This window comes from Coffea arabica, chromosome 1c, assembly GCF_036785885.1.
Source record: "Coffea arabica cultivar ET-39 chromosome 1c, Coffea Arabica ET-39 HiFi, whole genome shotgun sequence".
Lineage (NCBI taxonomy): Eukaryota > Viridiplantae > Streptophyta > Magnoliopsida > Gentianales > Rubiaceae > Coffea > Coffea arabica.
The window spans coordinates 53,956,261-53,983,826 of record NC_092310.1 but is presented as its reverse complement, the minus strand read 5'-3'; the positions used below and the strand labels follow the sequence as shown (position 1 = coordinate 53,983,826).

The 27,566-nt window shown below is 37.7% G+C and overlaps 4 protein-coding genes across 4 annotated transcripts; 1 reads left to right on the top strand and 3 right to left on the bottom strand.

The window, feature by feature from the left end:
- Positions 1–3,517: 3,517 nt before the first annotated feature.
- LOC113728994 (dof zinc finger protein DOF3.6-like) lies at positions 3,518–5,457 on the bottom strand. The gene is made up of 2 exons (XM_072077989.1): positions 5,042–5,457; positions 3,518–4,814 (listed from the first exon to the last, which is right to left on the bottom strand). The coding sequence occupies exons 1-2, from the start codon at positions 5,090–5,092 to the stop codon at positions 3,885–3,887; spliced, it is 981 nt and encodes a 326-aa protein (XP_071934090.1). The 5' UTR covers positions 5,093–5,457; the 3' UTR covers positions 3,518–3,884.
- A 9,214-nt stretch (positions 5,458–14,671) lies between these two features.
- On the top strand, positions 14,672–17,976 carry LOC113728985 (heat shock cognate 70 kDa protein 2). The gene is made up of 2 exons (XM_072077985.1): positions 14,672–15,002; positions 15,990–17,976. Exons 1-2 carry the CDS (start codon positions 14,789–14,791, stop codon positions 17,723–17,725), a joined length of 1,950 nt encoding a protein of 649 aa, XP_071934086.1. The 5' UTR covers positions 14,672–14,788; the 3' UTR covers positions 17,726–17,976.
- Positions 17,977–19,643: 1,667 nt separating this feature from the next.
- LOC140036486 (uncharacterized) lies at positions 19,644–24,023 on the bottom strand. The gene is made up of 5 exons (XM_072077979.1): positions 21,731–24,023; positions 20,633–21,595; positions 20,483–20,548; positions 20,254–20,388; positions 19,644–20,174 (listed from the first exon to the last, which is right to left on the bottom strand). Exons 1-5 carry the CDS (start codon positions 23,180–23,182, stop codon positions 19,956–19,958), a joined length of 2,835 nt encoding a protein of 944 aa, XP_071934080.1. The 5' UTR covers positions 23,183–24,023; the 3' UTR covers positions 19,644–19,955.
- A 781-nt stretch (positions 24,024–24,804) lies between these two features.
- Positions 24,805–27,192, bottom strand: LOC113728979 (uncharacterized). The gene is made up of 3 exons (XM_027253318.2): positions 27,076–27,192; positions 25,301–25,494; positions 24,805–25,172 (listed from the first exon to the last, which is right to left on the bottom strand). The coding sequence occupies exons 2-3, from the start codon at positions 25,469–25,471 to the stop codon at positions 25,101–25,103; spliced, it is 243 nt and encodes an 80-aa protein (XP_027109119.2). The 5' UTR covers positions 25,472–25,494; positions 27,076–27,192; the 3' UTR covers positions 24,805–25,100.
- Positions 27,193–27,566: the final 374 nt, after the last annotated feature.

Genomic DNA, 27,566 nt, shown 5'->3' with positions numbered 1-27,566 from the left:
TTAAAAGGTCAAACTAGAGGAGCTAACAAAATAATAAAACTTCTGAAACACCACTCAAGAACGAAAATTTTCAAATTTGATAAACATCTAATCATTCAATTTACAAAAAGAATCAAAGCATGGTACCTTAACACAAAAAAAAAAAAAAAGAAACATGAATTTGCCCTTCTCTTTCTACGTACGAACGCGATAGACATTTATTTAGAGCCCAACAATAATATCAGAAAAAAAATAAAAATTTTACCCTCCTAGTGTGGAAAAGATTAAAACACAAAATTGAAACAATAATCTCTTGCCTTAAACTGTTTTTTCAGTTTATGATAATCCTAAAAATCTTGAAGACGTAGCAAGTATCGGATGGAAGCAACAGTATTGCCTTTGTGTGCTTCTGCAAAACTCTTAATGAGCATTCTTCGTGTCTTGCCCCAGTTCATTGACAAGTGCATCCACATAATTAATCAGGAATTAATCTCCACACCACCTAATTAATTGGCTCATCATTCTTTCTCTTGGCTCCAAATTCAGCATTTTTAGATGCTTTAATTTTGGCAATGGCCTCCTTGGAGACGAGTCGAACTGGACCACCAATCTTCGAGAGGATCAGTAAGCAAAGCTTATTGAGGTCCTGCTGTGCATGTCCTTTTACTTCTTTAGTCTCCTAGTCTTTCCAACGCTTTTGCTTTCCTAATTAACGTCCTTTTTCTTCCTTTACTTCTATATATTAGCAGGTCTAGTAATAGTTTTTTGAGTATTTACAAGGCCCGTGTAGAAAGTAGTCAGGGATTGGAAGCCCTGAACTTGAACTCCAGAAACAGGAGATGATAACGAACAACGTTTTGCTGCACGCCTGCACGTAATTTGTTTCGAATTTTAGCAGCTTCTTCTCAATCGGTTTCCATTTAAGTTGTTTTCGGTAAGAAATTCTCTTTTATACTTTCAAATCAATACGTTACTTACTTAACTCTGGCTTTGCCGTATTCAACTAATCATATATCTTAGGTAACAATCCTTTTCCTATTCCATTTGTTTGCCCTTTAAAGCTGACATAAAATATTGGAATTGTTGATATATACTAATTGGCTCGGAAAGGTTTTTCAAACTTACATGATTCTTTTGAAGTTTTTTTTTCCTACATAACTTGATGCAAAATTTGACATGATTATTTTGGAGTTTTTTTTTTCTAAATAATTTCATGCAAAATTTGATGATTCGATCGATGCTCGAATCACTGGACTTTTGATGCTTTGAGCCTTAGGATTACATGTCAATGTCAGTGCTTTTAGCTTTAACAAACCCATACTTCTCTAGTTAGAAGTCAAAAACTCAAAGGTGGGATACACTATATGTAATCAAGAATTATTCTCCTATGTGTTTAAGCAACCGTAAACACAACCCAAATCCTAGATTCAGCATAAAATATTTGCTAATCGCATTCTTTCAAGTATTCCGCCAGAGAGAGACATAAGATCTCAATAGTTACATGTACAACTCCCTGAACTGAGGATGTTGGCCCGTAATTGCCACTACATACCTTTGCTTCGTACCTTAATTTGAAGAATGACATAGCCAATGAATCTTAACTTTGCACAAATCATGGCGGCGGTCTGCTCAAATCTTGCCCGATGGCAATGCTGGAGACTGCTATCATTAAATAACATTCGCTGGGGTTCTATATCCAACTATAGCTAGGGTCTGTAGCTAGTTTGTGCACCTTTTGTGATTTCAGCCATCTCTTGATCCTGATCGGGTAAGTTCAAAGCAATTTGCTTGTGCACAATTTTATTTAAGTTGTTTCAAGACAATAGGTAGCCACGTCGTTCCATAGATGGTATTATTATTCATCCCTTTACCTTTTTCCTTTGACAGGTGTTATGGAGACATTAATATACAAAATTTTCACTTAAAACTTCTAATCTCAGAAAGGTCACATAATATAAGGAGATGGCTTAGGAGTTATGTGCAAGTTCATATAAAGCAGCATATTCTCCGTTAGAGCCGTTCCTATTTGGGTTTCAAGAAGTGATAAAAACAGACACATAAAGAAAGAAAGAAAGAGAGGGATCTAGAAAAGTAAAAGCTGGCTAAGGAAACAGATTAAGAAAAAGATACCATTTCACGACTATCCATGGTTGGTTGTGGCCTCAGTATGTGGGCATAGATCAACATGCATGCACGAACTATATATGAGGTACTCTGTGATCAGGTCTCTCACCCCAAAACACATCAGCTAGCTTTGGTTTTCTGAGCTCCTCTCGTACAAAACTACCTTCACGATAAGGTCCAACAAAAACAACTTACTAATTCTTTTTGTACTTTCTTGGCTTTCCTTTTTTATGAGCCGTTCAACGATAACAAACACAGCTACAGAAGGAAGTTGCTTTCTTACAACAATCCAATTTACCCAAGAGAGAGTTTCATTTTCATTCCATTGCTTTATTCGTTCTCGAGAGGTTACATTGGTCCTTGTAAAAGTAAATCTTCTTGATTCCCTTTCCATTTTAGTCTGCCAACCCCGAAACCTCAGCCCTATAATACAATATTTATTCACGTAATTATTAGTGTGGAAGATATGTTCTATACGTGTTATCGATTCAATATTCTAAATGCTGAATTGGGAATTGGGACCAACGTAAAAGCTGCATAGCTCCACAAATTTCAACATAAAAACACCATGGCGGCCCTACCCTTATATCCCTACAGCAAAGTAGGAAACTCATTACAAGCTGAACAAAGACAAAGTCCGTACTATTACAAGTTTACAACAGAGCAGGAAAGTGAAGATTGAAGAAGTCTAACAACGATAATTGTTTTGACCTTGGAGTCAAAAGTTCAACGTGTTTCTTGTTCTTTCTTGTTTCCAAGGGGCACAAATATCTTCTTATTCCAAAGTTCGGTGATAATTGCATGGTTTTGAGTGGAAGTTTGGCGTTTTATTACTGTTTCTTTCCTGTCTCATCAATTCTGCTCAGCACAACCGACAAATCAGTACTCATTGCTCAGTACTGCAGCCATACATATTATTACTATCGACCATTATTGGAAAATTATGCCTGACAGTAAGATAAGCTTCCATCTCCTAGCTAGATTGGTTCTGCAAACACTGAACCTACCAACCTCATATTGCACGTAACGGAATCTCTCGGCCGAGGTTCGAGGAAGGGATTAGTTTGAATGAATCCAAGTACTATAGATGATTCAGGACGGCCTTTCTCCAGCCCTAGTATCAAGAATCAAGATCATTCTCTCTGTCCAAAGGTTTTGGAACATAAGAATCTTAAAGAATTTACATTGTCTCCAGTGTATAGGCTCTTGAGACTTTCAGTCATGACACAAACTCTCCTAAACTGCTCACTAACAAATGTAGTAATCCTGATGGCTTGTAATGAAATGCAGTTTGATACTAGAACTGGATACTGGTCGATCTATGCTGAGAAAGTTAGAGATGCAGATGTGGTTAGGGTTTGAGATATGTAAGTATATATTGATATACTAACATATGTAGAGAAGTTCCGATCCATGACAACAATCTGCTTGTTATATATGTCAGACACAGAACTCATACATCTTCAGACACACAAAAACAGCTAGCTATAGCTGAAAAGCCCAAAAACACACAAGAAATACCCTTATCGAGCGAAGAATAGGATATATATAAGTAAGACTTAAGACCAAGACAGACCGTACCATGCATGTCTTTTTCTTCATAACTGAAGCATGATGAGGTAGCAGGCCTTCTTGTAACCTCACTTTCTAAACACTCATCTGCGTGTACTTAGGTTGTAACAATCTTTATGAAAGAGAGCTTGAGAGTTGAGATAGTTATACTTCAGGAAAGACATTAATCGTTGCTGTGAGAATGGAAGTTGAAACTTGAGCTGGTTCAGTCATAGAAGATGGCTGGTAGAAGAGGAGTTGAGACCAGAGAATCCCGTCCAAGGACTTCCACCCCAGTATTGATTATTCTCAGAATTAACTAAAAACTGCTTTGTCAAATTGAGTCCAGGATTTTCTTCAGTTTTCACGGATGGCACCTGACTAGCAACCCCCGATGAGCTTGTTGCCAAAGAACCAAGCTGCTGATGATCTCCTAGCATGGAATTAGATGATGCTTCAACTCCTTCACTTTGAAATGGAAACAAACTTGTCGTCGCCTCAAACCCCCCAATAGAAGGCAATCTCCAGTGATCAGCTCCTCCACCAGCAGCAGATAGATCGTTCCCATTCCCTCCTAAGTTAAAACCCATGTTTGCAAGTCCATTACCAGTTGGAGGCATCATCTGTGCTTGAAATCCACCGATACCCGGACCAATATGACCACCCCCATAGTGATTAAGGCCTGTTAAAGCAGCCATAAGAGGTAACTGATTTGCTTGTTGGGGAAATTGGCCAGCCATATCTGCACTGCAGCTGGAGGGACTTGGAGTACTAGTTGAGTTAGACCCAGGCATCTGCCTTTCAGCTGTTGAGGAAGATTTTGAGCTGCTGCTTTTGGTTTTCTTATTTCTCCGGCAGCCTCCTCCAACTGGAACGTTTCTTAGGGCCCCTCCTCTGGTCCAGTAGCGGCGACACGTCTTACAAAAGTGTCTTGGCTGAGAGAGGCTGTAGTTGTTGAAGTAGCAAAACTTAGTATTTGTCGACTCGCAACGAGGGCACTTGAGTCCGGCCTCTGGAAGCGGTAGCTTAGCTAACCGGGCTCGATCAACCATCGATCCGGGTCTGATCGAGGTACCACCACCACCCACCGGAAAAGGTGGGGGCGGTGGTGGAAGTTGGCTATTTTCCACACCACTTCCTTGATGCTCTGGTTGCTGGAACTAAAAACACCAACAGAGAAAAGATAAGCTAAGAAAATAAAGGTGAAGGGACTGATCATGCATATAATTACACACACATGTACATCCAGTATATTCAATAAAAGTTTGGAGCAAAGGAATTAGGAATATGAATATAATCTCTTTTTAATATTGCTTTTTGATGAACAAGATGTACAAGGGAGAGGGAGAATTGGAATGGATGAACTTTTGCAGAAAATTAACCATACCTGGTGCAAATTGGGATGATCTAAATAGACTGGAAAAGATGAGAAAACCATAGTTTCTTTGATGGATGATCTTTTATCTTTTTATAAAGGTTGGTCGGTTTTTTTTGGAAATATATGGTGGAGAATCACACTAACCCACACACTATCAGAGGGAGAGAATACCAGAGCCCAACAAAGAGAAAGGAGGGGAAAAAGGAAAAGAAGAGATGAAGGAATTAAAGATAGAGGGAGAAGGGAAGGTAGCTTTAGCTTAATTTACTACTCTCATTCTCTCCATCTCTCTTTTTGTATTTATTATAGTATTAGTTCTAGGGTTTTGAGTGGGTGGTGAAGTTCCTTAGCCTTTAAGCTTGTTATGTGACGCTGCTCCCATCTCCCTTCTCCCGGCAATGGTATGTTAGTGCTCTTGAAAAAGGGAGGGTGTGACTCTTCAATCCTCTCAAGTCTCAACCTTCATGCATATACACAACTATATACGGATGTATAGGTATCGCTGTCTTTCTGGCCATTGTGGTGGGATCGACCTGCGCAAGTCTAAAATTCCATACGGGGCTTTGAAACATGTACATCATTTTTGTTCATTAACAATCATTCACTGTACTTTATGATTGATTTCTTATCAATTTTGGCCTCGTGATGCATATACAATTACTTAATCAGCTGCAGTACAGCTGCTTCTTTTTTAGTAATTCTACTTTTTTCTTTTCGTATCATTTTTCTGTTCTCGTAATGTACTTGCTTGTAGCTTATGATGCTTTTTCTTGGACGATCGACCAAATTTTGTAACTTGTTGGGGTTTATAGAAATTGAAAGTCTTTACTACTTTTTATTTTTATTAATCTTGTCAACTTTTCTTTTCTATTTTGTTAATGTGAATTTTACTTCCTTTCAATTTCCTTGTGCTGCAGCAGATTTTTTTTTTTTTTTTTTTTTTTAGCTTGTATACTCTTGAATTCCCTTCTGATCATCATAGAGAAATATTAATAGCAGAATTTTGCATCTACGCCAACTTCATAATATCATTGATTCAAGCTTCATCTACTAAATTACTAGCCATTCAAGTGTTGTATGAATAAACAGCAATTTAGAAGTTGAATGGATAGCAATAGGAGAAAAAGAATTAGATATTGGCATGTGCTGCTTCTCCAGGGCATGCATACAAGGTTGTGCCTCCCGTCTTCTTTTGATGCTCTCAGCCCCAAAGGTTGTCGCGTACTTCATCTCATCTCTTATTTAATGCTCTACGCCACACTTCATACTTACTACCTGATTACTACTTTACCTGACAGATCAACAACTTCAAGCATGAAGTAATACAACTGGTAAAGAATTTGAAGAAGGAAAAAAAACGAAAGATTTTAGTACATTATATTGCAAGAATGTAAAATTTGAAACAGTGAAAGGCAGGGATGAAAGAAAAGTGATTGGAATTCTATGCTCGAGAACTCGTGCATGTCCATGTCCATGTATTTCCTGTGTGCTGAAACGACTGGTCTACATCTCAAGCCTAACCGTTTGTATCCACCAGATTCTAGGCTTTTCATATGCGGTGTTGGAATTCTTCTGTGCCAATAAATGGAATATCAACCAGAAGCTCCATGTAAATTTTCCCCAGGATCAGGGCCGTTTTTTAATGTACTAATACTAGTTATTGTTGGAAGAGGGATGAATTGAGTGGTACGTGAAGAGAGGAAGTACAAGCAAAAGGTCCCGAATTTAAATCTTTCATTTGCATCAAAAAATTAATAATAATCATCATAATACTAGTTACGGATGTAGGTTAAGAATGCACTATTACTAGAAACTTAATTTCATTAATATATATATGTATATATATGCTTTTGGTTTCTCCTTCATTTTTTTCAAATGTACGTATGCTTATGGTTTCTCGTTCGCTTCTTTCTCCTTTTTCGATGAATGGGTTGCTTTTTAAGATGACGCTATACCTTTGCATGGATGTTCTTTACCTTTGGAGACTATTTCAGTTCACTTTTGGCGAACGAAACAAGTATAAACTCATTTGGCATTTGAAAAATTAAAGCTTCTCTGGCATTTGAAAAGTCTTGTTTGATCAAAAGCAACATTCAGGTGAATCATTAAATAAGTCCTATCGCAAACCTTAACAATTGCCAATAAACTTTCGCTGGATGAGTCTATAGAAGCCTTTTCAACAAGCCTACTTACTCGCTTAAACACCTGCAAACATTGACCTTAATGTTCTAATGTATTCTGCATCAGTGATCAGCTTCCTCGTTTCTGCCTGATTGTTCTATATTTTACATTTCAGCGTAATAAACCGCAGCATGAGGGTGGATAAAAACAATTTGGGACTCTTAATTAATCTTGTAAGAACGGATATATGTAGTGTTTGTCGTATTAATTAAATCAACAAAAAAATATCAGGGCCTACGCAGTCAAAAGTAAACACTGAATAGCGATATCTTCAATTGTTAATCATGCAATCATCAATTGCATTTTAGACCTCTCCTGCGGAAAAGTAGTTTTATAGCAGCTTGTGCCTAAGAAGACAACCCCTTGAGGATGTTTTGGTTCTCTTTTTTTTTTTATAGGAAACTCATAGTAAAAGACAAGCTGCCAGCAACACAAACCAGCGGTTATTTATGATTGTGACTTAAACCAACGGTTAGACATATATCAATGGGACACACACATGCATATATACTAGTACTCAACGCACATCCAATGTGTGTAATAAAAAAATATATAACATTTAAGGTCATATATTTTAAATAAAATTTTTATTACTAAAGTAAAGCTTAATCTTTAAATATTTTTCATAAAATAGTTTTATATTGGTAGTTATAATATTTAGGGGTAGTTACGTTGAAAACATATAGTTAAATAGTTAAAAATAAAACTAATCATGGATGAGTATAGGTAGTTAACATAAAAATAATTTTTATAAGGGCTGAAAAGGAAATTCATGAGCGTTAATCCCAATGTTAATCGCAAACCCCGCTTCCTCGAGCTTTATATATAGTATAGAGATATGCACGATCAATGTGTAAAAATTTGAATTTGACTTTAAATTTTACACGTGTAATATGCTTTTAAATTGCTAATATATATACTGATAGTATAGTAAAGTTTTATCCTATAGTCATACGAAGAAAACTAATCAATATTTAAGAAAAAAAAAAAAAGATCAACTTTAACACGTCATTTGGTTCTGATTAGTTTCATAATCTAGTCCAGAATATTCGAACATGTAAAAAGTTGGCAGCCTGATCCTTTTTCAAGAATAAGAGAATACGTGACTAGTTTTATGTGCATAAAATCTGCATACTACTTTTCTCTCCATATCTTTCCCTATAGTATAGCCACACAACCTGTTTTGCTCTCTTCTTGGCTTATATGGGAGTGTTTGGATACAAAACTCATCCCAAATAATATTTTGCTTGCATCATAAACACATTTTTCAACTCACCTTTTTATCTCACATACATCACATCATAAAAAGTGCTACAGTAATTATTCCAAATAATATTTCAAATAATATCCTATCCAAAAAAATACTTCGTCAATTAAAAAAGAAATGAGTATTACTATACACATTCTTAGTTTTTCTGCCTGTACATTATATTATATGATTCTGCTCTTCTGCAAAATTAACGAGGATGCTTGGATAAAAGATTATTTGGGATAACATTTTGAAAAAAAAATATTAATTATAACACCTTTTGATGTAATTTATATAAAATAAAAATATGATAAAAAAATTTATTTATGGTGCAACCAGATAATTTGTGCAATTAATTTGCTACTCAAACACACTTTGGTTTCTATGAAAAATAAAATACTAGAAATCAAAGTGGCCCTAAGTAATAAAGTAGCTAATTACAAGACATAGGGACGCGTAAGAGGGCCACGCACGCACTCGCTCGATGGAATGGTGGAGAGGCCCCGAGAGCCATCCGATACAACGACAAAGGTACGGTCCCACCTCACCACCCCAATCAATCTATCATTTTCAGCAGATTCTCACGGTCTCTACATCAAAGCTGCCACGTTTGACCCTTATCGTGGTCCCCACTACATTACATAGGCCATAGGGCCGGGTTTGAGTTCTCAAGAGAATAAGGTGTTCTTTTTTTCTTTTTTGCTTGTGGTATTTCTACAGTTATAAAAGTATTTCTAAAATTAATAATGTTATTTATGCACAAGGATGTGTCGCATTCAATATCCAGGAAAAGAGGACAAACAAGATATAGTTTGACGTATGTATATATAAGATGAGATGAATAAAAATTAATGAAAGGAAACCAAAAGAAGATGCGCTTCAACTTTTGATTATAATATGCAAAGACTTTCATTAATCAAGACATTTATAACGACTTGAGTTCCTCGTTCAATTCAACACTTCTTATTTCAGAATAGAGCTATACCAATATTTTGAACTTTTGTCCCATAAACGTTGTGAGAAGGGGGAAAAAAAAATATGGCCCAAAAATAGAAAGGCTAGCTTCTTCTTCCGATAATAAATAAAAATACTTTTCTCAATCCTAAATAGAGGTTTTCAATCTACGCCTTTGGATCATGCTTTTGTCCTATTCATGAACTTCTAATTGAACAATAGTTGGTCGAAAAGCAAAGGTAACAACAAAAGAAGAAAGATCCAAACACTTCGCGAACAATATATCATTGGATGAAGAGCTCGAATTTTTGTGAGTTCGCAGTGGATGATTTCTGGTGGTGGCAATGAAGGATGACCAGCGGTTACCTATGTCATCCACAGCCGAAAGAAAATTGATGCCGATGGAAATAGCATTTCATTTCATAGTTAAGAATCATGTCCATCTATGATCTATCCTATCCTCTGTTTAGGGCATGTGGTGGTCGACTGCTGCATGTATGATGCCGTGATACACCATGCTACTAGTTCAACAGTGTACAACACAAACTTGACTATCTTCGTCACGGACTGAGGAATCAGCCATCGAGGTATTGACATGAATAGGTTGTACAAATTTCAGGTACTCTAGTCTAGTATGTGAAGTGTGAACTGGCTGGTGGGCAAATGTGAAGAACTTTGGCCCCGTACGGATTCTCCTTTTTTTTTTTTCCCTTTTTCACAAGCTGTTTTTATTTGTTATATCTATAATAACAAACTCTTAAAACACTCAACTACATCTAAAAACAACAAAAAATATTAAATAAAAAACTACCACCATCCTTTTTTCAAGCGCTACCCACCACCACCCTTTGCTAGCTACCATCAGTGCCACAACTCCTCCCTTCTCCATCGCCACTATCACTACCTTCCTCCTTCCTCCCTCTCCTTCCTTTCTCCTCCTCCTCCCTCTTTCCTCCTTCCTCTCCTTTCTCTCTCTTCCCCTCCTCCCCTTTTCCGGCAAACCCCTCCCTTCCTCCAAAGCTCCAAAATTGGGATTGGAGGGATCCCTCTAGTTGATATTGGAGCTCCGAAGGAAGGGGGAAGGGGCCGGCAGGAGGAAGGGAGGAAGAGGGAGAGGGTGGCGGTGGAATGTTGTGGTGGTGAATAGTGGTTGTATTTTCAATTTTAAAAAAATATGTTAATAAAATTTAAAATTTAAAATTACCCCAACAAACAACTACAATGACAAGTTTTTCATAGACAATACTATAGTATAATATTTTTTTAAAAAAAAATCTCCAAAAACCCTTAATCTATATGGAGCCAAAACATTTCAAATCTAGAAAATAATTCCTAAATTAAAATTTCAGAATATTCAAATTAAATACTACCCAAAACGTAAAAAGACATCTCAAATTCTACTCTCTTAATGCTGACACATGCGTTTGTATAACTCGATCGAGTTAACATTTGTATAACATGGACGCCATGCATGGTACATCCAGCCATTTCTGATAAAGAGGGTAAGTAAATCCATTCGTATGACTCAGAGAATGATGAGATCCGGATTAACTTAATTCTCCCTTGATTGTTTCTACGTTCTTTTTCACTCCAAAGATTCTGGTTTTGCCCCTCCTTTTATGAGGTCCATCACGTGCATGATCTAAAGATGATGGCATCTATGTATTTTGTTAACCAAAACTGGCATGTTATTTTATACTACTACATAATTTACTGCCCCACTTCCAGATCACGGTCTCCTTCCTTAATTCTCGTTGATCTAAAACATAGCAGTAGATCTTATCTTCATTAAATTAGTATTTCATGGGAAGTGATTTGCGAGGAAGGCAAGAAGGTGCCTTGGTGGTCTCAGAATCTAATTCTCTTTCTCAAACTTTGATGCTAAAAGCAGCTGTTCATGAATGCAGACGTAGTTGTAAAAGGAGCAATACTGCAGCTTTAACTTGTGTACGTTCCCGCTCCTCCTACCTCTTTCTTCCTAATGTCAGATCCAGGGATTCTTTCTTTTCTTTTTCTCTTTCTCTCTTTCTTGCTTCATCCTTTTTCTTTTTCAATTTTCTCGTGTGACAATTTTTCAAGGACGAGCATCCTGACCTTGTTTGCTTCATATATAGTTGAAGCCTTTAGGTAGAAGGGTTCACTTCAAACTAATTATGCATGAAAGCAGATTGACCTAGCCCTTTGTCTATCTTACCTGGGTGGACGGCCACTTGCTTTTTTTCTTTGAAGGCAAAAAAGAAGCTCTGAAGCGAAAATTTGCACATGCAAACGACTGCGACGGATGCCTTATGGCCTTGTGGGTGAATTGTGGATCACCTGGGTGGGTCAGAATGTTGGCTCCCTGCAATTTTTAAATTGTGAAGCCGATGTGCTTCTGATCATCACTTAGATTTATATTGTCTGTGCAAATTATACCAGCTTAATTAAGATATTTAAAAAAAAAAAAAAAAAAAAACTCAACCATAGTTCCCTAGCTCAGGCCAGTTTTATATGCTCTATTTGTCCTAATACACATGGCCATATTTTTTTCAGTGAAGAAATAAGTAAGCCTGGTTAAGGTTGAGATTTAGGAGTCAGAGGGTCTTGGTTTAATTTTTTCCCTTCTCCTTGATTGCTTCTTAGCTCCCGCCCTTCCCTACCCTGCTTTATAAAAAAGAAGAAAAAAGGACAATCAGCCCACAGCGTCCCCAATTACTTTATGTTCTTCGTAGCCTTCAATCACTTTCGACTCTCTGCAGCATTCCTCGTGTTGTTGCTGTTGCTGAGCTTAGTGATTTGGATCAAGTTTGGCCCATAAGTAAGCCCAGTGGTTTTGTTTTCTTTTTGGGTTTGCTTGTCCGAAAAACTTTGGGAGGGGTCCATGGAAGCCCAAGGTCAATGGCAAAGTATTTTTTTTTGAAAAAAAAAATTTATTGTTTTCCCCTTCATTTTTCTAAAAACATGTGTTGACAATGTGAAACTTAAAGCCATTTTAAGCGCAATTCGGGAGTCGAGGAACCCAATGAAGAGATAAAGAAATTTAGATCAGCATATAATTCGTTGGAGATTATTTTGAGTATCGGCTGAGTTTTAAGTTCGGTTTCTATCTGTTTGCTTCTCTAATATTATGGGATAACTACATTGATTTGTTTTATTCTCGATTCCGATACCAATTCTGTTTCCCAGCCACATTCTAAACTTGAAGCAACCTCAAATAGATTACCTTTTTCACACGTGAGTTTCACATTTTGTATCAATTGAGCCGAAGTTTTAAAAGTTGTTATGTGTATGATCTTTGTTCAATCTTTAATTAATTAGATTAGACAAGAAACCAATATCAAACAAGATCAAGTCAAGTGTAAAGTAGCTGTCTGTATTCACCTTTCACCCCTAAATATAGTCAAAAGACATTCAAATGCTTTTCTTGTTCTTTTAAGCCTGAAAAAAACCAAAAGGAAAAAAAGAGGAGACTTTTTTTTTTTTTTACAGAGTGGGTGTCTGGGTCAATTCTTACGAGACCTGACTAATTCCACTCTGACCCAGGAGGAGAGGCCCATCCTCTCAAACATAATAACCACAGGACTCGGATTTTTTTGACAGAGTGGGTGTCTGGGTCAATTCTTACGAGACCCGACTAATTCCACTCTGACCCAGGAGGAGAGGCCCCATCCTCTCAAACATAATAACCACAGGACTCGGATCCTTGCGGACACTGAACACCAGCTCCTAAGGAGGTTTGTTGAAACCAATTGAGTTGCCCAGAGGGGCGAGGAGACTTATTTCATTCCAATGTTAAAACATGCCTAGTGATTTTATTTTGACGTGAATCACCAATCAACTGCGCTTCAAAAAAGCCGTGCCACATACATGTGACCAAAATTGGGCAAAGTTTAAAATAATCTTCTGCAGCGTTGGTTCGATTCGTTTTGTGCATGGGGCTAGCTTTGAAAAGATCAAGGCTTGGGCTGGGCTACGTAGAATGAGAAACAACTTGTTTTAAATTCAGGCACACACTTTGATCCATATGGGGGAATGCCAGCGCTAATACAATTGATTCCATGTGGGTTTTACTAAAGAAATATTAATGCTATCTCTAATAAATCATACTACCATTCAAAAGTAAAAAATTATGGGTGCCAATTCGACTCTTCGAGTCCGGTTTTAGCAAACCCAAATTCAACTCGCAAATTATATGAAATTTTGGATTTTGGACCACGGGCTTATATTAAGAGACTCAAACTTATATCACATTATTTACCCAAAGTCATAATTAAATACATAATTATATATAATATATATTTTATAATTATAAATTATTAATAGTTTATATCAGAATATGTATAATTATAAATTATAGATATTATATATATATGTATATATACATTTTTAATATATATATAATTATACTCATATATAGACTGAGTTTTAATCAAACCTGAACCTAGTATGATCTAATCTCGACGCACATTTAGTTTGTTTCTACTTGTCCTAATTAAAGCTTACGCTCAATTAACTTTTTTTCGGCCCAAACATGCAAATTTGAAGTTGATCCGACCCCATTGATAATCCTATAAAAATCACCATTAGACTCAACAAATTTTGGTTTATCGATTTTTCCATATTGATGTCATATTTAGTGTTTTGGCGAGAAAAATGAACTAGTTTGGATTGCTATTTTCTTGTATAAACATGTACTGTAATAATGTGATACATGTGAAGTAAAAAAATTATTAAAAAATATGTTAACGAAAACATAAAAATTTTTGGAGAAAAATATCAATCCAAACAAGAAGTAATTAGGAATTGGGCTTTAAGGCCTGGTCCGATTACTAATCACCAAAACTTGGGGCAAATAAATAGTCAACCGGTGGTTCAGACCTTATCTACTATTATTTGCTACAATTTGTGATTTTCTCAAATTCATATGAACACGTAGTGCATTCGTTTGATCCGACGATAGTTTAACTTCCATGGGTTAAGCATAATTGGGCCTCCCCTAAACTAAGCTAAAGTAGAAATAGGAGTAGAGTAAATAAATAGTGCATGACCCAAAAAAAAAGAAGCGTCCAATTTGGACTGGCTATAAATTCTGAAAAAGAAACAGAAAACAAAATACGAAGAGTGAAGGGATTGGACAGAAAAAGGAAAGACAATTAATAAAAAAAATATATGACGTCTAGATGGCAAGTGGTCTGGCAGAAGATTCTAGAACCCAAAAAAATTAGGGCTTCGGCCAACCAAATACCTCAATATATACCACACCACTTTTCCGCCTTCTGCCTCTTCACTCATTCCTCCGAACCCTAGTTGTTGTATTGTCTCGTTCTCTCTCCGCCTCTTTTTTTGTTCCTTAGTTATTCTCGCCCTAAATTAGAAGCAGCATTAAGAATACAATGGCCGGAAAAGGTGAAGGACCTGCGATCGGAATAGATCTAGGAACCACGTACTCGTGCGTCGGCGTTTGGCAACATGACAGAGTCGAAATTATTGCCAACGATCAAGGCAACCGAACGACGCCGTCCTACGTTGCATTCACCGACACTGAGCGTCTCATCGGCGACGCGGCTAAGAATCAAGTCGCCATGAACCCTACTAACACTGTTTTCGGTAAAAGCAATCTCTTCGACCTAGATCTCCTGTTTTTGTACGCGTATTTTTGTACTTAGCATCTATTTGTAATTATATGTAGGATTTATGCATATTCTGTCTACCATATGGAGATCTTTCGTTTAAGGAGCTTTAGATCTTTTATTCCTTTTTCCGAATTCTCTGACTTGCTACATTGTTACTGCATCTTTGTTTTTTTAGATGTACTTTTTGGCTTCGATTTTGGTATGACTATAAGGAACCTGAAAGTCTGGAATGTCTATTGTTTTCTCATGGTGGTTTTAGATTGCAATGGATCTACGTGTTGAAGATCTAAATCATTGTCGTGTCTATAGGAATTACTTCAAGTTATCGCGTTCTGATGGATTACTGTGTGCGTTTTAACAATTTTGTTCGGATAGGTTCTATTTATAGTTGTTTCAGCGCATGCTAATTTGTTGGCTTTGGCTTTTAATCTTTGAATTTGATTCGATAAGTTTGGTTAATTGTGAATCAATTGTTTAGCAAAGTTTGGTAGTTATCATATGGAGTTAAATAGCCAACTCTAGGTGAATTGTTGTGCTTTTTACGAAGGAATTGCAACTTTGTTCCTTTTGGATTAACAGTTTGACTTGTGAGTTTGCTTTAACTATTTCATTAACATTCAGCAATATTACATTTTGTTATCTACTGAATGATGTATCTCAATGCGTTCCTGCTTATTATTATTATTAGTTTGTTGTGTCATTGGCGTGATAAACTTTTATGGCATCCGTGATACACTCTCCCCGCCCCCGGGCCCCCAAAAAAAACCCTAAAAGGAACGTTTCTGGTTCCACTCATGATTTTTATATTATTAGTTCAACTAGTACTGTTACCTCTCAATATGTTTTGAGGTAAATTTTTTCAGATGTGTGATTTCCGTTTTTAGTTGTGATTCTCTTTTATTCAGTGAGCTCTGGAATCTGCTTCTGATGTCTTTGTTTTCACTTTTTTTTTTGTTGGCAGATGCTAAGCGACTTATTGGTAGGAGATTCAGTGATGCCTCTGTACAGAGTGACATCAAGTTGTGGCCTTTCAAGGTCATTCCTGGTCCAGGCGATAAGCCAATGATTATTGTGAATTACAAGGGTGAGGAGAAACAGTTTGCTGCAGAGGAGGTCTCTTCTATGGTGCTCACCAAGATGAAGGAGATTGCCGAGGCTTACCTTGGTTCAACAGTCAAGAATGCAGTTGTCACCGTCCCAGCCTACTTTAACGACTCACAGCGTCAGGCAACTAAAGATGCTGGTGTCATTTCTGGCCTGAATGTTATGCGCATTATAAATGAACCCACAGCTGCTGCAATTGCTTACGGGCTAGATAAGAAGGCTACTAGTGCAGGTGAAAAGAATGTGCTGATATTTGATTTGGGGGGTGGTACATTTGATGTTTCCCTGCTCACAATTGAGGAGGGAATTTTTGAGGTCAAGGCCACAGCTGGTGATACCCATTTGGGAGGTGAGGATTTTGATAACAGAATGGTGAACCACTTTGTCCAGGAGTTTAAGAGGAAGAACAAGAAGGACATTAGTGGGAACCCAAGAGCATTGAGGAGGTTGAGAACTGCTTGTGAGAGAGCAAAGAGGACTCTCTCATCAACTGCTCAAACTACAATTGAGATTGACTCTCTCTTTGAGGGTATTGACTTCTACTCCACCATTACTCGTGCCAGATTTGAGGAGTTGAACATGGATCTCTTCAGGAAGTGTATGGAGCCTGTTGAGAAGTGTTTGAGGGATGCTAAGATGGACAAGAGCACTGTACATGATGTTGTGCTTGTTGGTGGATCTACTCGAATTCCCAAGGTGCAGCAACTGTTGCAGGACTTCTTTAATGGAAAGGAGCTTTGCAAGAGTATCAACCCAGATGAGGCTGTTGCTTACGGTGCTGCCGTTCAAGCTGCTATCCTTAGTGGTGAGGGTAATGAGAAGGTTCAGGACCTCTTGCTGTTGGATGTTACACCGCTGTCTCTTGGTTTGGAGACTGCTGGTGGGGTTATGACTGTTCTGATTCCTAGGAACACAACTATTCCAACAAAGAAGGAACAAGTGTTCTCAACTTACTCAGATAATCAACCTGGTGTGCTGATTCAGGTCTACGAGGGAGAGAGAACAAGAACCAGAGACAACAACCTGCTGGGTAAATTTGAGCTGTCTGGTATTCCCCCAGCTCCTAGGGGAGTGCCTCAGATCACCGTTTGCTTTGATATTGATGCCAATGGTATCTTAAATGTGTCTGCTGAGGACAAGACCACCGGACAAAAGAATAAGATCACAATTACCAATGACAAGGGTAGACTTTCAAAAGATGAGATTGAGAAGATGGTCCAGGAAGCCGAGAAATACAAGGCGGAGGATGAGGAACACAAAAAGAAGGTGGAGGCCAAGAATGCACTGGAGAATTATGCCTATAACATGAGGAACACAGTGAAGGATGAAAAGATTGGATCAAAGCTCAGTCCAGCTGATAAGAAAAAGATTGAGGATGCTATTGATCAGGCAATTTCATGGCTGGACAGCAACCAGCTTGCTGAGGCTGATGAGTTCGAAGATAAGATGAAGGAGCTTGAGAGCATTTGCAATCCCATTATTGCCAAGATGTACCAAGGTGCAGGTGGTGACATGGGTGGTGGTGCCATGGATGATGATGCTCCCTCAGGCGGTTCAAGCGGTGCAGGCCCCAAGATTGAAGAGGTTGACTAAGAGAGTGGATTCTTTTGATTATCGGGATTTCGTATGTTGCCTTTTGTTTCGATATATGATGGCCTTCAGGATTATTTGCTGCCATCAGTCTTTTTTATTTTTAAAACATCATTTTGTCGTGCAATGTCGGCTGCTCTGAGCCTATCATTTTTTTCTGTCGTGCCATCAGTTTTTGTTTTCGAATCCTAATTTTGTCGCGCCATATTGGCTGCTTGAACCTTATTATTAACGTCATATTCTAGTTTCTGTTATCCTATGGAGCTTTGTCTGTTCGTTTCCTGTTAACTGTGTCAGTGGTTCGGCATTAAATTAAAATAAAATCAAGCCTTCTACTTATTGTGGGGCTCTGTGCGGGAGGGAATTTGGTGGGCCTTTTCTGGGGTTGGGCCGGGTTGGGGGGGGGCTAGCGTGATGCGCGGTGAGGAAGAGAATTTTTGTATTACTGGCATTTGATTTAGGGTGATGTTGATTTCCATCGGCCCAAGTACCGTTTCCGTGTTTTCTCGGGTTCGGAAAGCTTTTTATTGGTTAGATTGGAGTTCATAGTGGAGAGCTAAAAGTAGTATTTCGTTTCTTGTCTGTGTCATAATTTTGTTTTCTTATGAACCATACGACAATTATTTAGTTTCCATTTTGCCCCCCTCCCACGTCTTATTTTGAGGGATACCTGACCTTTGGTTCCCCGTAGGACATCAACTCTCTCTATTGTCTAATTTACTTGTAGTAGAATACACAATAGAGTTAATTAAACGAAATTAGAGTTAATTTGTATGAATCTAATAAAGAAAGACGATAGTATATAATGAATGAAACTTTTCTTTTGTAAATGGGAAAATTGCAGAAACCTCCCCTGAAACTACTGACAGTTGCACTGAGCTCCCCTCTAAGTTCTGAAATGGCAGATAGCACCCCTCAACAGGAACATTAAGTTGCAAAATCAGTCCAGGCAACTTCAATTCCCATTAAAAAATTAGCTGTACAAGTGAGATAAAAAATTTGTTCCAAATTTGCCCTGATGTTAGTTGACAAGTAGTATTAACAAGGGAGGGGCTTTTTCATTAAGCACAAAGAAGTTCAGGGGGTATAAATGCAACAACATGCTTCCAGATGATGACCTGCAACAACTTCATTTGCTGAGAAACCAACGGCTACTTAACGGCTAATTGATGTAACTAAGGCACTAGCTTATAAACGATGGTCAGTAGCAAAATGAATACCAGAATCTGGACTCATGTATGCAGCAGCAATTTTCTAGCTCAAAACACAGCTTGCTTGATACTCAGTTTGGCAGTTTCAAGTCATATTGCAGAAATCAGAAAATGGCTTCTTCCAGCCACAGGAGAACATCATGGAACTCTCCTACATCCTTCACAATACAAAACAAATATTGCTGGTGCAATAGAAAGGCAACATTGAAGATTTCTGAGTCTGAAAACAACCCCAACAAATTATACTTTTTTTGTGCAAAATGCAAGTACTTCCAGTGGTATGAGGGTCCAGAAGAAGAAGAGGTTAACAGTAGAAACTATGACACCAATTCAGTGCTACAATCGCACCTACAGCAACAAAGGTCTATGGCTGTTAGAAGGGAAATGCCAACTGTTCTGACAAGTGCAGTGGCTATACTTTGTATCATCAATCTCATACTTGTTGCTGTTTATGTTTTCATCCATATTGTGAAGTCAATAGGCTGATGCTATCCAGAAATGTACATTAGTGATGAAGTAGATATAGCTGCAGTTCGAATTTATATGTAAGACATAGGAGAGGAACAAGTTCCTTTCATCATGTATGCAGCAGCGTTTGTAGTTTACAATATAAATGCAAACCAGAGTTCTGTTTATATCTACTGTCATCAATACAAAATCACTTGTTACCAACAATACAAAACAAAACAGTCACAGAAGCATACTTGTATTACAAGATTAATGCATTAATACAACAAGTCTGATCAGAATTCAGTAATTTGAAGTACTACAAAAGTGAAACACAACAGGCAAGTAATAGCAAAGCATGACTGAGCAATCCACAAAAGGTTCAAAACACCATCTGAACCATTAAATCACTTAGAACAGATGGTGAGGATTGCAATGTCGTGAGAGGCAGAAACATGTCTAAAACTGCCACAGTAGAGTACAAAATAGCTCTGTTATGTACCTAATTAATGGCATACTACTGAGTTGATACTTTCAGCAGTAAGCATTCACTTGCCAAAACTATAGAGATAGTATCAGAATTGCATACTAAAACTGCTATTGTTGCTAACATTTGTTGAGTGCAGTGTTGTAGCTGCATTGATGGATTCAGATGCAGGTGTAGCAACTTGAAATGTAGCAATTTGCTGATGACCAGCTTGTTCCACAATTTGAGTGATCTGAGCAGTATTTGAGTAGTTTCTCTTGCTGCTCCCTCTAGCAGATGCTCCAGTATTGCTTAAAGGTCTTCCTCTCTGCACAATCACACGTGTTGAACATTACACTCAAGCATTTTATTGAAGCATATCATAAAAGCTACTCATTCAACTGCACCTTTTTCTTTGAAGTGGTTGCTGTGCTCTGATTCTGCACATGCACATTCACAGTTGCAGGTGCAGGTTGAGTTGAAGGAGAAGGATTGCTGCCTTGGCTTGAGTGTACAACTGGAACATTGCCAGAGACATGATCCTAGCAGTAAACATTGACAAGTAATATTAGTTTCAACAAGGCATGTACTATAAATGTTACAATCAGAATCTTAAATAAGTTAACAAAATCTTACCCAAAGAGTTGCTCCTGACAGGCCCGTGTTTGCAGTCCCTCTTCCTGGTTTGCCTCTTCTATAGCTCTGTTGTTAAGGAACAAGCTAATTGTAAGTAATGAATTGATATAAAATAATCACATTCAGTAGCAATTGCAGCACATATAGCACCTGCTGGCCAGTAGTTCTGTTGCCATTCTTCTTATTCTGGACAGGTGCTCCTTGACATGACCTCTTGTTGTGACCAAAAGAGCCACAGTTTTCACACTTGATGTAGCAATGTCTTTTTGGTTGTGACGCAGACTGTCCTTCATCATGTTCCCTTCTCCTTTTAGTCTTTGGTCTACCTGGAGCTCTCCTTAATGGAGGACGCAGGACTGTTACAGGTGTAACATATGGCATAGGTGGCCACATTTTCTCATCAGGAATTGGATGAATCATACTTGAATATGTCTTTAAGTACTTATCTCTTGAGAACCAATGCTCACAGTAGGATTCCAGCTTTTCTCTCTTGTAGATAATCCCTAGTGCAGCATGTTTACAAGGAAGGCCTGAAATTTGAAATGCTCCACAATCACAAGTTTTAGCTGATAAATTGACTATGTAGGACCTGTTCATATCCCCCACTTCAAATACATCAGTAGAAGCCATAGTGAGTTCACATTGTCTTGATACTTGTCCTATTTTTTGTAGTTTACCAAGCATCTTTGGTGTGATGGCAGTGGTGAGCATGCACCCTTTCTGATATCGCTTATGCATTTTCTTCATGAACTTCTTCCTCAGCCCATCAACAAGTGTCAAGATAGGCTTCCCTCTGAGCTCACCTATCCATGCATTGAAGGACTCAGTGCAGTTATTTGTGACATGATCACATTTTAGTCCAGTATTGAAGGTATATCTGCACCATGTTGTTTTAGGAATTTTGTCCAAGTATTTCCATGCTTCTATGTTTAACTCCTTTATGCTAGCCATGGCTTCATTATGTCCTGCAACATCAAAACTTTTTGCTGCTCTCCAGAACAAGTTACTAAGCAGAATACCAGGAAATTGAGCTTTAAAATTACTGCAGATATGCCTACAGCAATGTCTTCCACTAGCAACAGGCACTTTCTCTTCATAAGCTATATTCAAGCCCTGAAATGATCACCAAAACATGCAAACAAGTTACACTAAAAAATACAGAATCATTGACAAGTACATAAGCATTCCAGAATCTGCAGCCTTCAAAACAGAATCAGAATAATGTTCAAGGCCTGTTGTGAAGCTCACCTTTTGCCTGTCACTCATGAAGGTTAGAGGACCATGAAAACCACTTTCTGAAGTAAATGGCCCAAAAAACTCCTCAAAGTAATGAAAAAACCAACTCCAGGTTTCTTTATTTTCAGCTTCAGCCACAGCAAATGCAATAGGAAAAATGCTATTGTTAGCATCTAATGTGACTGCTGTGAGAAGCACACCACCATAAGCACCTTTTAAAAAACATCCATCAAAACCAATAAAGGGTCTACAGCCTTCAACAAATCCACTTCTTTGAGCTTTGAAACTAATAAACATTCTGAGAAATCTAGGCTCAACAAGAAGAGTAGGCCTATCATAATGTATTTTGCAGATACTTTGTGGGTTGTATTTCCTGATCAGCTCTGCATACTTTGGCAATTTGGCATACGATTCAATGTGATTGCCTTCAATCTCATTTCTTGCTTTAGTTAGTGCTCTATACATCTGCCATTTGCTTGGATGCACACCATACTTAATCATCTCAGCTTCTACCCCTTTGGTGGACATGTTGGGGTGAATTCTCATGATTGGAACTAGTTTCTTAGCAATCCAGTCAGCTGTAGCTTCTGTGTTCTTCCTGTCCATCACACATGTGTGTTCACCTTGATAAGTCTTAATCATAAAGGTCATGGAATCTAAAACTGGTGATGCATGGATTCTCCATTTGCATCCTTCAACACCACAAACAGCAGTGACTCTGCTCTTCTCATTCTTCAGTCTCATAATTGGAAATCCTTTCTGAATTACATAGTCCTTTAAAGCTGCTCTAAATGCATCGACATTAGTAAATAGTTCACCTTTCTTAAACTCTATCTCTACTTTTGGGTTGTACGTCCACAGTTTTGATTTCAAAGCTTGCTGAACAGGGTCAGTTTCTTCTTCATTTTCAGAATAAGGAACTAAGGCACCCTCCTCAGTGTCATCAAAATCAGAAAATGACATGTTAGATTCACCACTATCGCTATGAACATCTAAATCTTTCTCATTGTCACTATCCATGCTGTGCAGCCAGCTTGAATCAGAGCTGGAATCACTATATTCACCCTCAGAATCATCAATGGCAACAACACATACCTTGTCCTTTCCTTTTTCTCTTAAGTTCAAATCAGTGTTATGACCATTTTCATTTATCTGATTAGCTTTATAAGATGGAATAACATCCATATCCTGCACATGCACATTAATCATTCTTCCACACTTATGCATTTCGAACATTTCATGTACACTATCATCATCTGAAATATCAAACATACGATCTGTCTTAGGAATCTGACACCTCATATGTATTAACTTATTCAGATGCCCAGGGACTTCACCGAACACCTTCTCAGCAACATCAAATAGTAGATTAAGGTAACAGTAACCAATTGGATCGATATTTGAAATTTTCACTTGTTTCTCCTCATAGTGAACAGCTATATCATAAGCAGAAAAAAGAGCCATCCTAGGTTTCAAAAGTGGCAGAAACTGAGCAATGTAAGTAGCAAATAACAGACAACTGTATCTAGTTTAGACACTTATGTCTACACTGATGACTAGTCATGAACTCAAGACTATTGTAGCATTCACTGAGTTGATACAAATCTTAAAAGATCGAAAAATAGATCATGATCAAAACATCCATTGATAAACATGTCTAAAACAACATGAATAGCAGAGTACAGCAGCTCATCTAAAACCAGCTACAATATCATCATATTTGGCATTGATCATTACTGACAATAACATCACATTTGTTTCTGATCATTACTAACACATTCAACTCATAATGGAACAACAAACATGCATTCACTGCACTCAGTATTCAAAAACATGATCATACAAGAGCTAAAGTACAAATTTATTTACCTACTCCACTTCAGTTCTTGCAAATTGACTGCAGTTGATGCTCAAAATTGGTTCCTAGCTCACGGTCACATATGTTGTTTATCTTTCACGGACAATCAGCCTCCCATGAACTAAGCCAGAGTTCCAATTTTCTTCTCTTATGTTTCCTTCTCTCAATGGTTAGAACTTTATCTGCAAGGCACACTCTCTTATGCTGCAAGTAGGCAGCTTGTCACCTCAAGAGCAACTTGTAACAAATTGGCGCCAATTCATGGCGCCATCTTCCTCAGCAATTGCCGCCTTGTTCTTCCCTCTAAAACTAGTCTCACACTAAAGCATACTCTTAATCAAAGCTGGACGGAGACTGCAGCTTGAGTTAGTTAGTTAGTTAATTAAGAAGTTAATTAACTAGTTACATAATTAGTTAAGCATCTAAAGTTAATTAGTTAATTATCTATTTATGTCAACAGATAATTAGTTAATTAATTAATTAGATTATTAGTTATTTAGTTATTTAGTTAAACTATGCATAAATAGTTAATTTAGTGTAAACTACAATTATCAAAATGACAAACGTTTTATTAGGTTTAAGTCATCACATTCTTTGGTAAAATTAAATTTCAGTGAGGGTATTTTAGTAAATTGATCATGAAGAATCTATTAAATTGTGTCCACCTTTTTTTAGGGAGGTGATTGCTATTTCAAAACTCATAGGGGAGGTCAATACTATTACCATAAAACTCAGGGGAGGTTTCTGCAATTATCCCTTTGTAAATTCCACGTGACGGATATTGCACACCACCATTTAGCTATTGCAGTTCTTTTGCTGATAGCAGGTCACATGTATAGGACCAACTGGGTATTATTGGTCATGGCCTGAAAGATATCCTAGAAGCTCACAAAGGTCCATTTACAGGCTAGGGCCATAAAAGGACTACATGAAATCCTAACGACGTCATGACATGCTCAATTATCTCTTAACCTAGCCAGGTTAGGCTCTTTAACTATTGTTAAGCTCACAACTTGTGATATTGAACTTCGAGGTCTACCTTGCCTTTTGTAGATCACTAGTCATAAAAAGATATTACTAATTGGCACTTCGTAATGTTTAGCTCGTAATCCCATGTTGATGTCTTTGGTTCGCTGTAGTAACTTGAGATGCATTAACATTTAACAGGGGAAAAATCCCGCTAAACGCATGATTTCAGGCCAAATTACAGTAACAGGACTGCCAAATCTGCACAATAAAATTTTTGACCGGCAAGGCGTTGTTTATCACAGAATCAATAACCTGTCTTACCGGTGGATTCAAGTGTAGGCTTGCTAATATAATTCCCTATGGCTCATCTATGAAAATACCCATCAGAAGAACAATCGCTAAAAGAAAAAGCAACAGGGAAAGCTGTGATGGTAATGTTATAAACATCATCTAGCTTACAAGAAAATGAAAAACACTGCTGCCTGACCAACTCAAGCAACAAGAATCGCAGACAACAAAATAAGAAGGCCAATAGACTAGATATGTTAAAAGGAACTATTTTCTTCCCCTCATAAGCCTCTGCAATTGATAATTAATGCTGCCCCATGGCTTCTTATTTTTACCAGCCTGCAAGCAAGTCTCAAATCAGATGTCTATATAGCACTGGTGCAAAAAACAATTCAGTTAAGAGTGAAATCATAAGAAGTTGGTTCTTTCTGAAATAGGAGGAGTCTTCCATTTTAAATTGCAATCACCTGAGCATCCATGCAATCGCTCAAAAGCTTCTTTTGGCGTTCACAGTGATCATCTTTGTTATGGTTGAGAGCCATACAATTTAGAAATGTCATTGTTTCCTTCAAGCAAGGCTTTTGTAGACCCCCAAATTTCTTTGGATTTATGTATAAGGTACCAGCTTTCCGACCCATTCTTCCCGGTTCAGATATTTAACCTAAAAAATAACAACAAAAATAATTAAAAAGAGAGAGAGAGACAGCAGGGAAGGCATAGTTGGTCTGATAATGGTACATTAAGACAAGCACAAGCAAATCGGGACAAGCCGATTGTGTAGTTGAGCAGCAAGACAATATGTAATCAAGAATAAACATGCAGACTATAACAAAACTTACGAAGACACAAAGCTCCCCATTCAAGACAGACAATTTGGAATTTCACACCCAGAAATTCAAACAAGATCTAATTGAGATTCTATAACAACATACTTACCATCCACAAATAGATTTGAGAAAGAAAATGCATATAATTAACAGGTCAGAGATATTAGATCCAGTCAGAGATATTAGATCCAGCTTATGTTTCTTAACAAATCATACAAATAAAATTCATGCTTCCTGGCACTGTCAATACCCTTCCTTTAAAGAGGTACCACCGCAATCAGTTTGAAGTTTACAACAGGAGCCTTGGAGGCACCTTGCTTCTATGGAATACAAATATTAGAGACATCTTACCCTATTAGCTCAATACTTCAAACTTATAACTCCACCTAACTGGTGTGTACGTACAATACGCTACTTCTTAACACAAAAGGCACCAAGTTCAACAAAACTGAATGTTAGTTGCGCGGAAAATAGAAATTTTTCTTGGAAACCCTGTGCAGAGAACCTAAAACCCTAAACACTTTGGAAAGCCAAGGCAGCAAGAGTAGCATGCAAGTGGAAAAATTGCAGGGAAAAACTGACCCCCTAATCTCATGATCACCAAGCAAAATATGCTCATGATTCTCATTCAAGCTTGGGGAAATGAGCCCGTCAGGATTAAGGACTGATGTGACTAAATTGGCAAAGAAATAAGAGAAAAAATGGAAAAATGAAAACTCTCTCCTACCATAATTAACTGAAGTAGGATTTAAGGCAAGAGCTCTATCTTCAGGTTCTAAGTCCCAATATATCTTAAGATAACAGACCTCTCCAATATCCGTAACCTAGCTTTCAACTATGAGTCCACAGATAGAGCGTGTGCAAACAACACCCCGTGTCCTCTCCCCCCCTCCCCGGCGACAAAAAAAAAAAAAAAAAAAAAAACCCTTTAAAATGGAAGATTCAATGATACCAAAATGCCAACAATATCACAAATAATTTGCAATAGTGTAGCATACCACTCAAAGTTACTACTACACTCCACATAGCAGACACAACCGAAGCTAGTTAACACCAAAACAGGACATCACAATTGGAGAATCTCCAATTGACAAACTTCTCAGCCCTGAAAAACCCAGACACTGAGCTCATTTCTACAACTTTAAAGCCCTCATGAAGATTAAACAGGCATGTAACTCTTTGAAATTGACTCAAGCATAAAAGAGCAAAACCCAAGTAAATTGGCTACACGGAAATGAATCGATGGTTCTAGAATCTTGACAAAGAGATAATTATCCCAATACAATTATAAAGTCTACAGACAAAGAAAGAAATAATAATTCATTAGAAACCAATATAATACTAAGCTCTACAAATTCCTGCCAAATTGAAAAAGGAACGAAAGTAGTGGGAGATAATTCATGGAGGAGCAATACCTGAGCAGCTCCGCTTTCGCCAACCAGACTCCCGGGGTGGAGGACTGAAGTAAGCGGTGAAGCCAGAGGAGGTATTATGGGCCTTTTGGATGCTGTGACGTTGTCTAGAAGTGCAACTCATAATGAATTCATTGAGCCGTTTTCATAATTGAATTTGAGCCCATATATTCGACCCAGCCCACTGACCCTCACACCATTTCTCTTATAAAATTGGGCTATTCAACAAAAAGGACTTTTTACCAAAAAAAAAAAAAAAAGAATTGGTCTTTTTCTTTTTCTTTTTTGACCATTTTTTCCTTTTTGGGTAAAAATTTAAGGGTTAATTATATTTACCTCCCCTGAGGTTTGACCATATTACCAATTAATCCCTATAATTTGTCCAAATAACGATTTCACACTTTGAATGATCAAACATTTAACAAAAACCCCCTTAATGCCGAAAATGCCCTTATTCAGGCCATGTTGCATTAAAAAAAGAACATATTTTTATT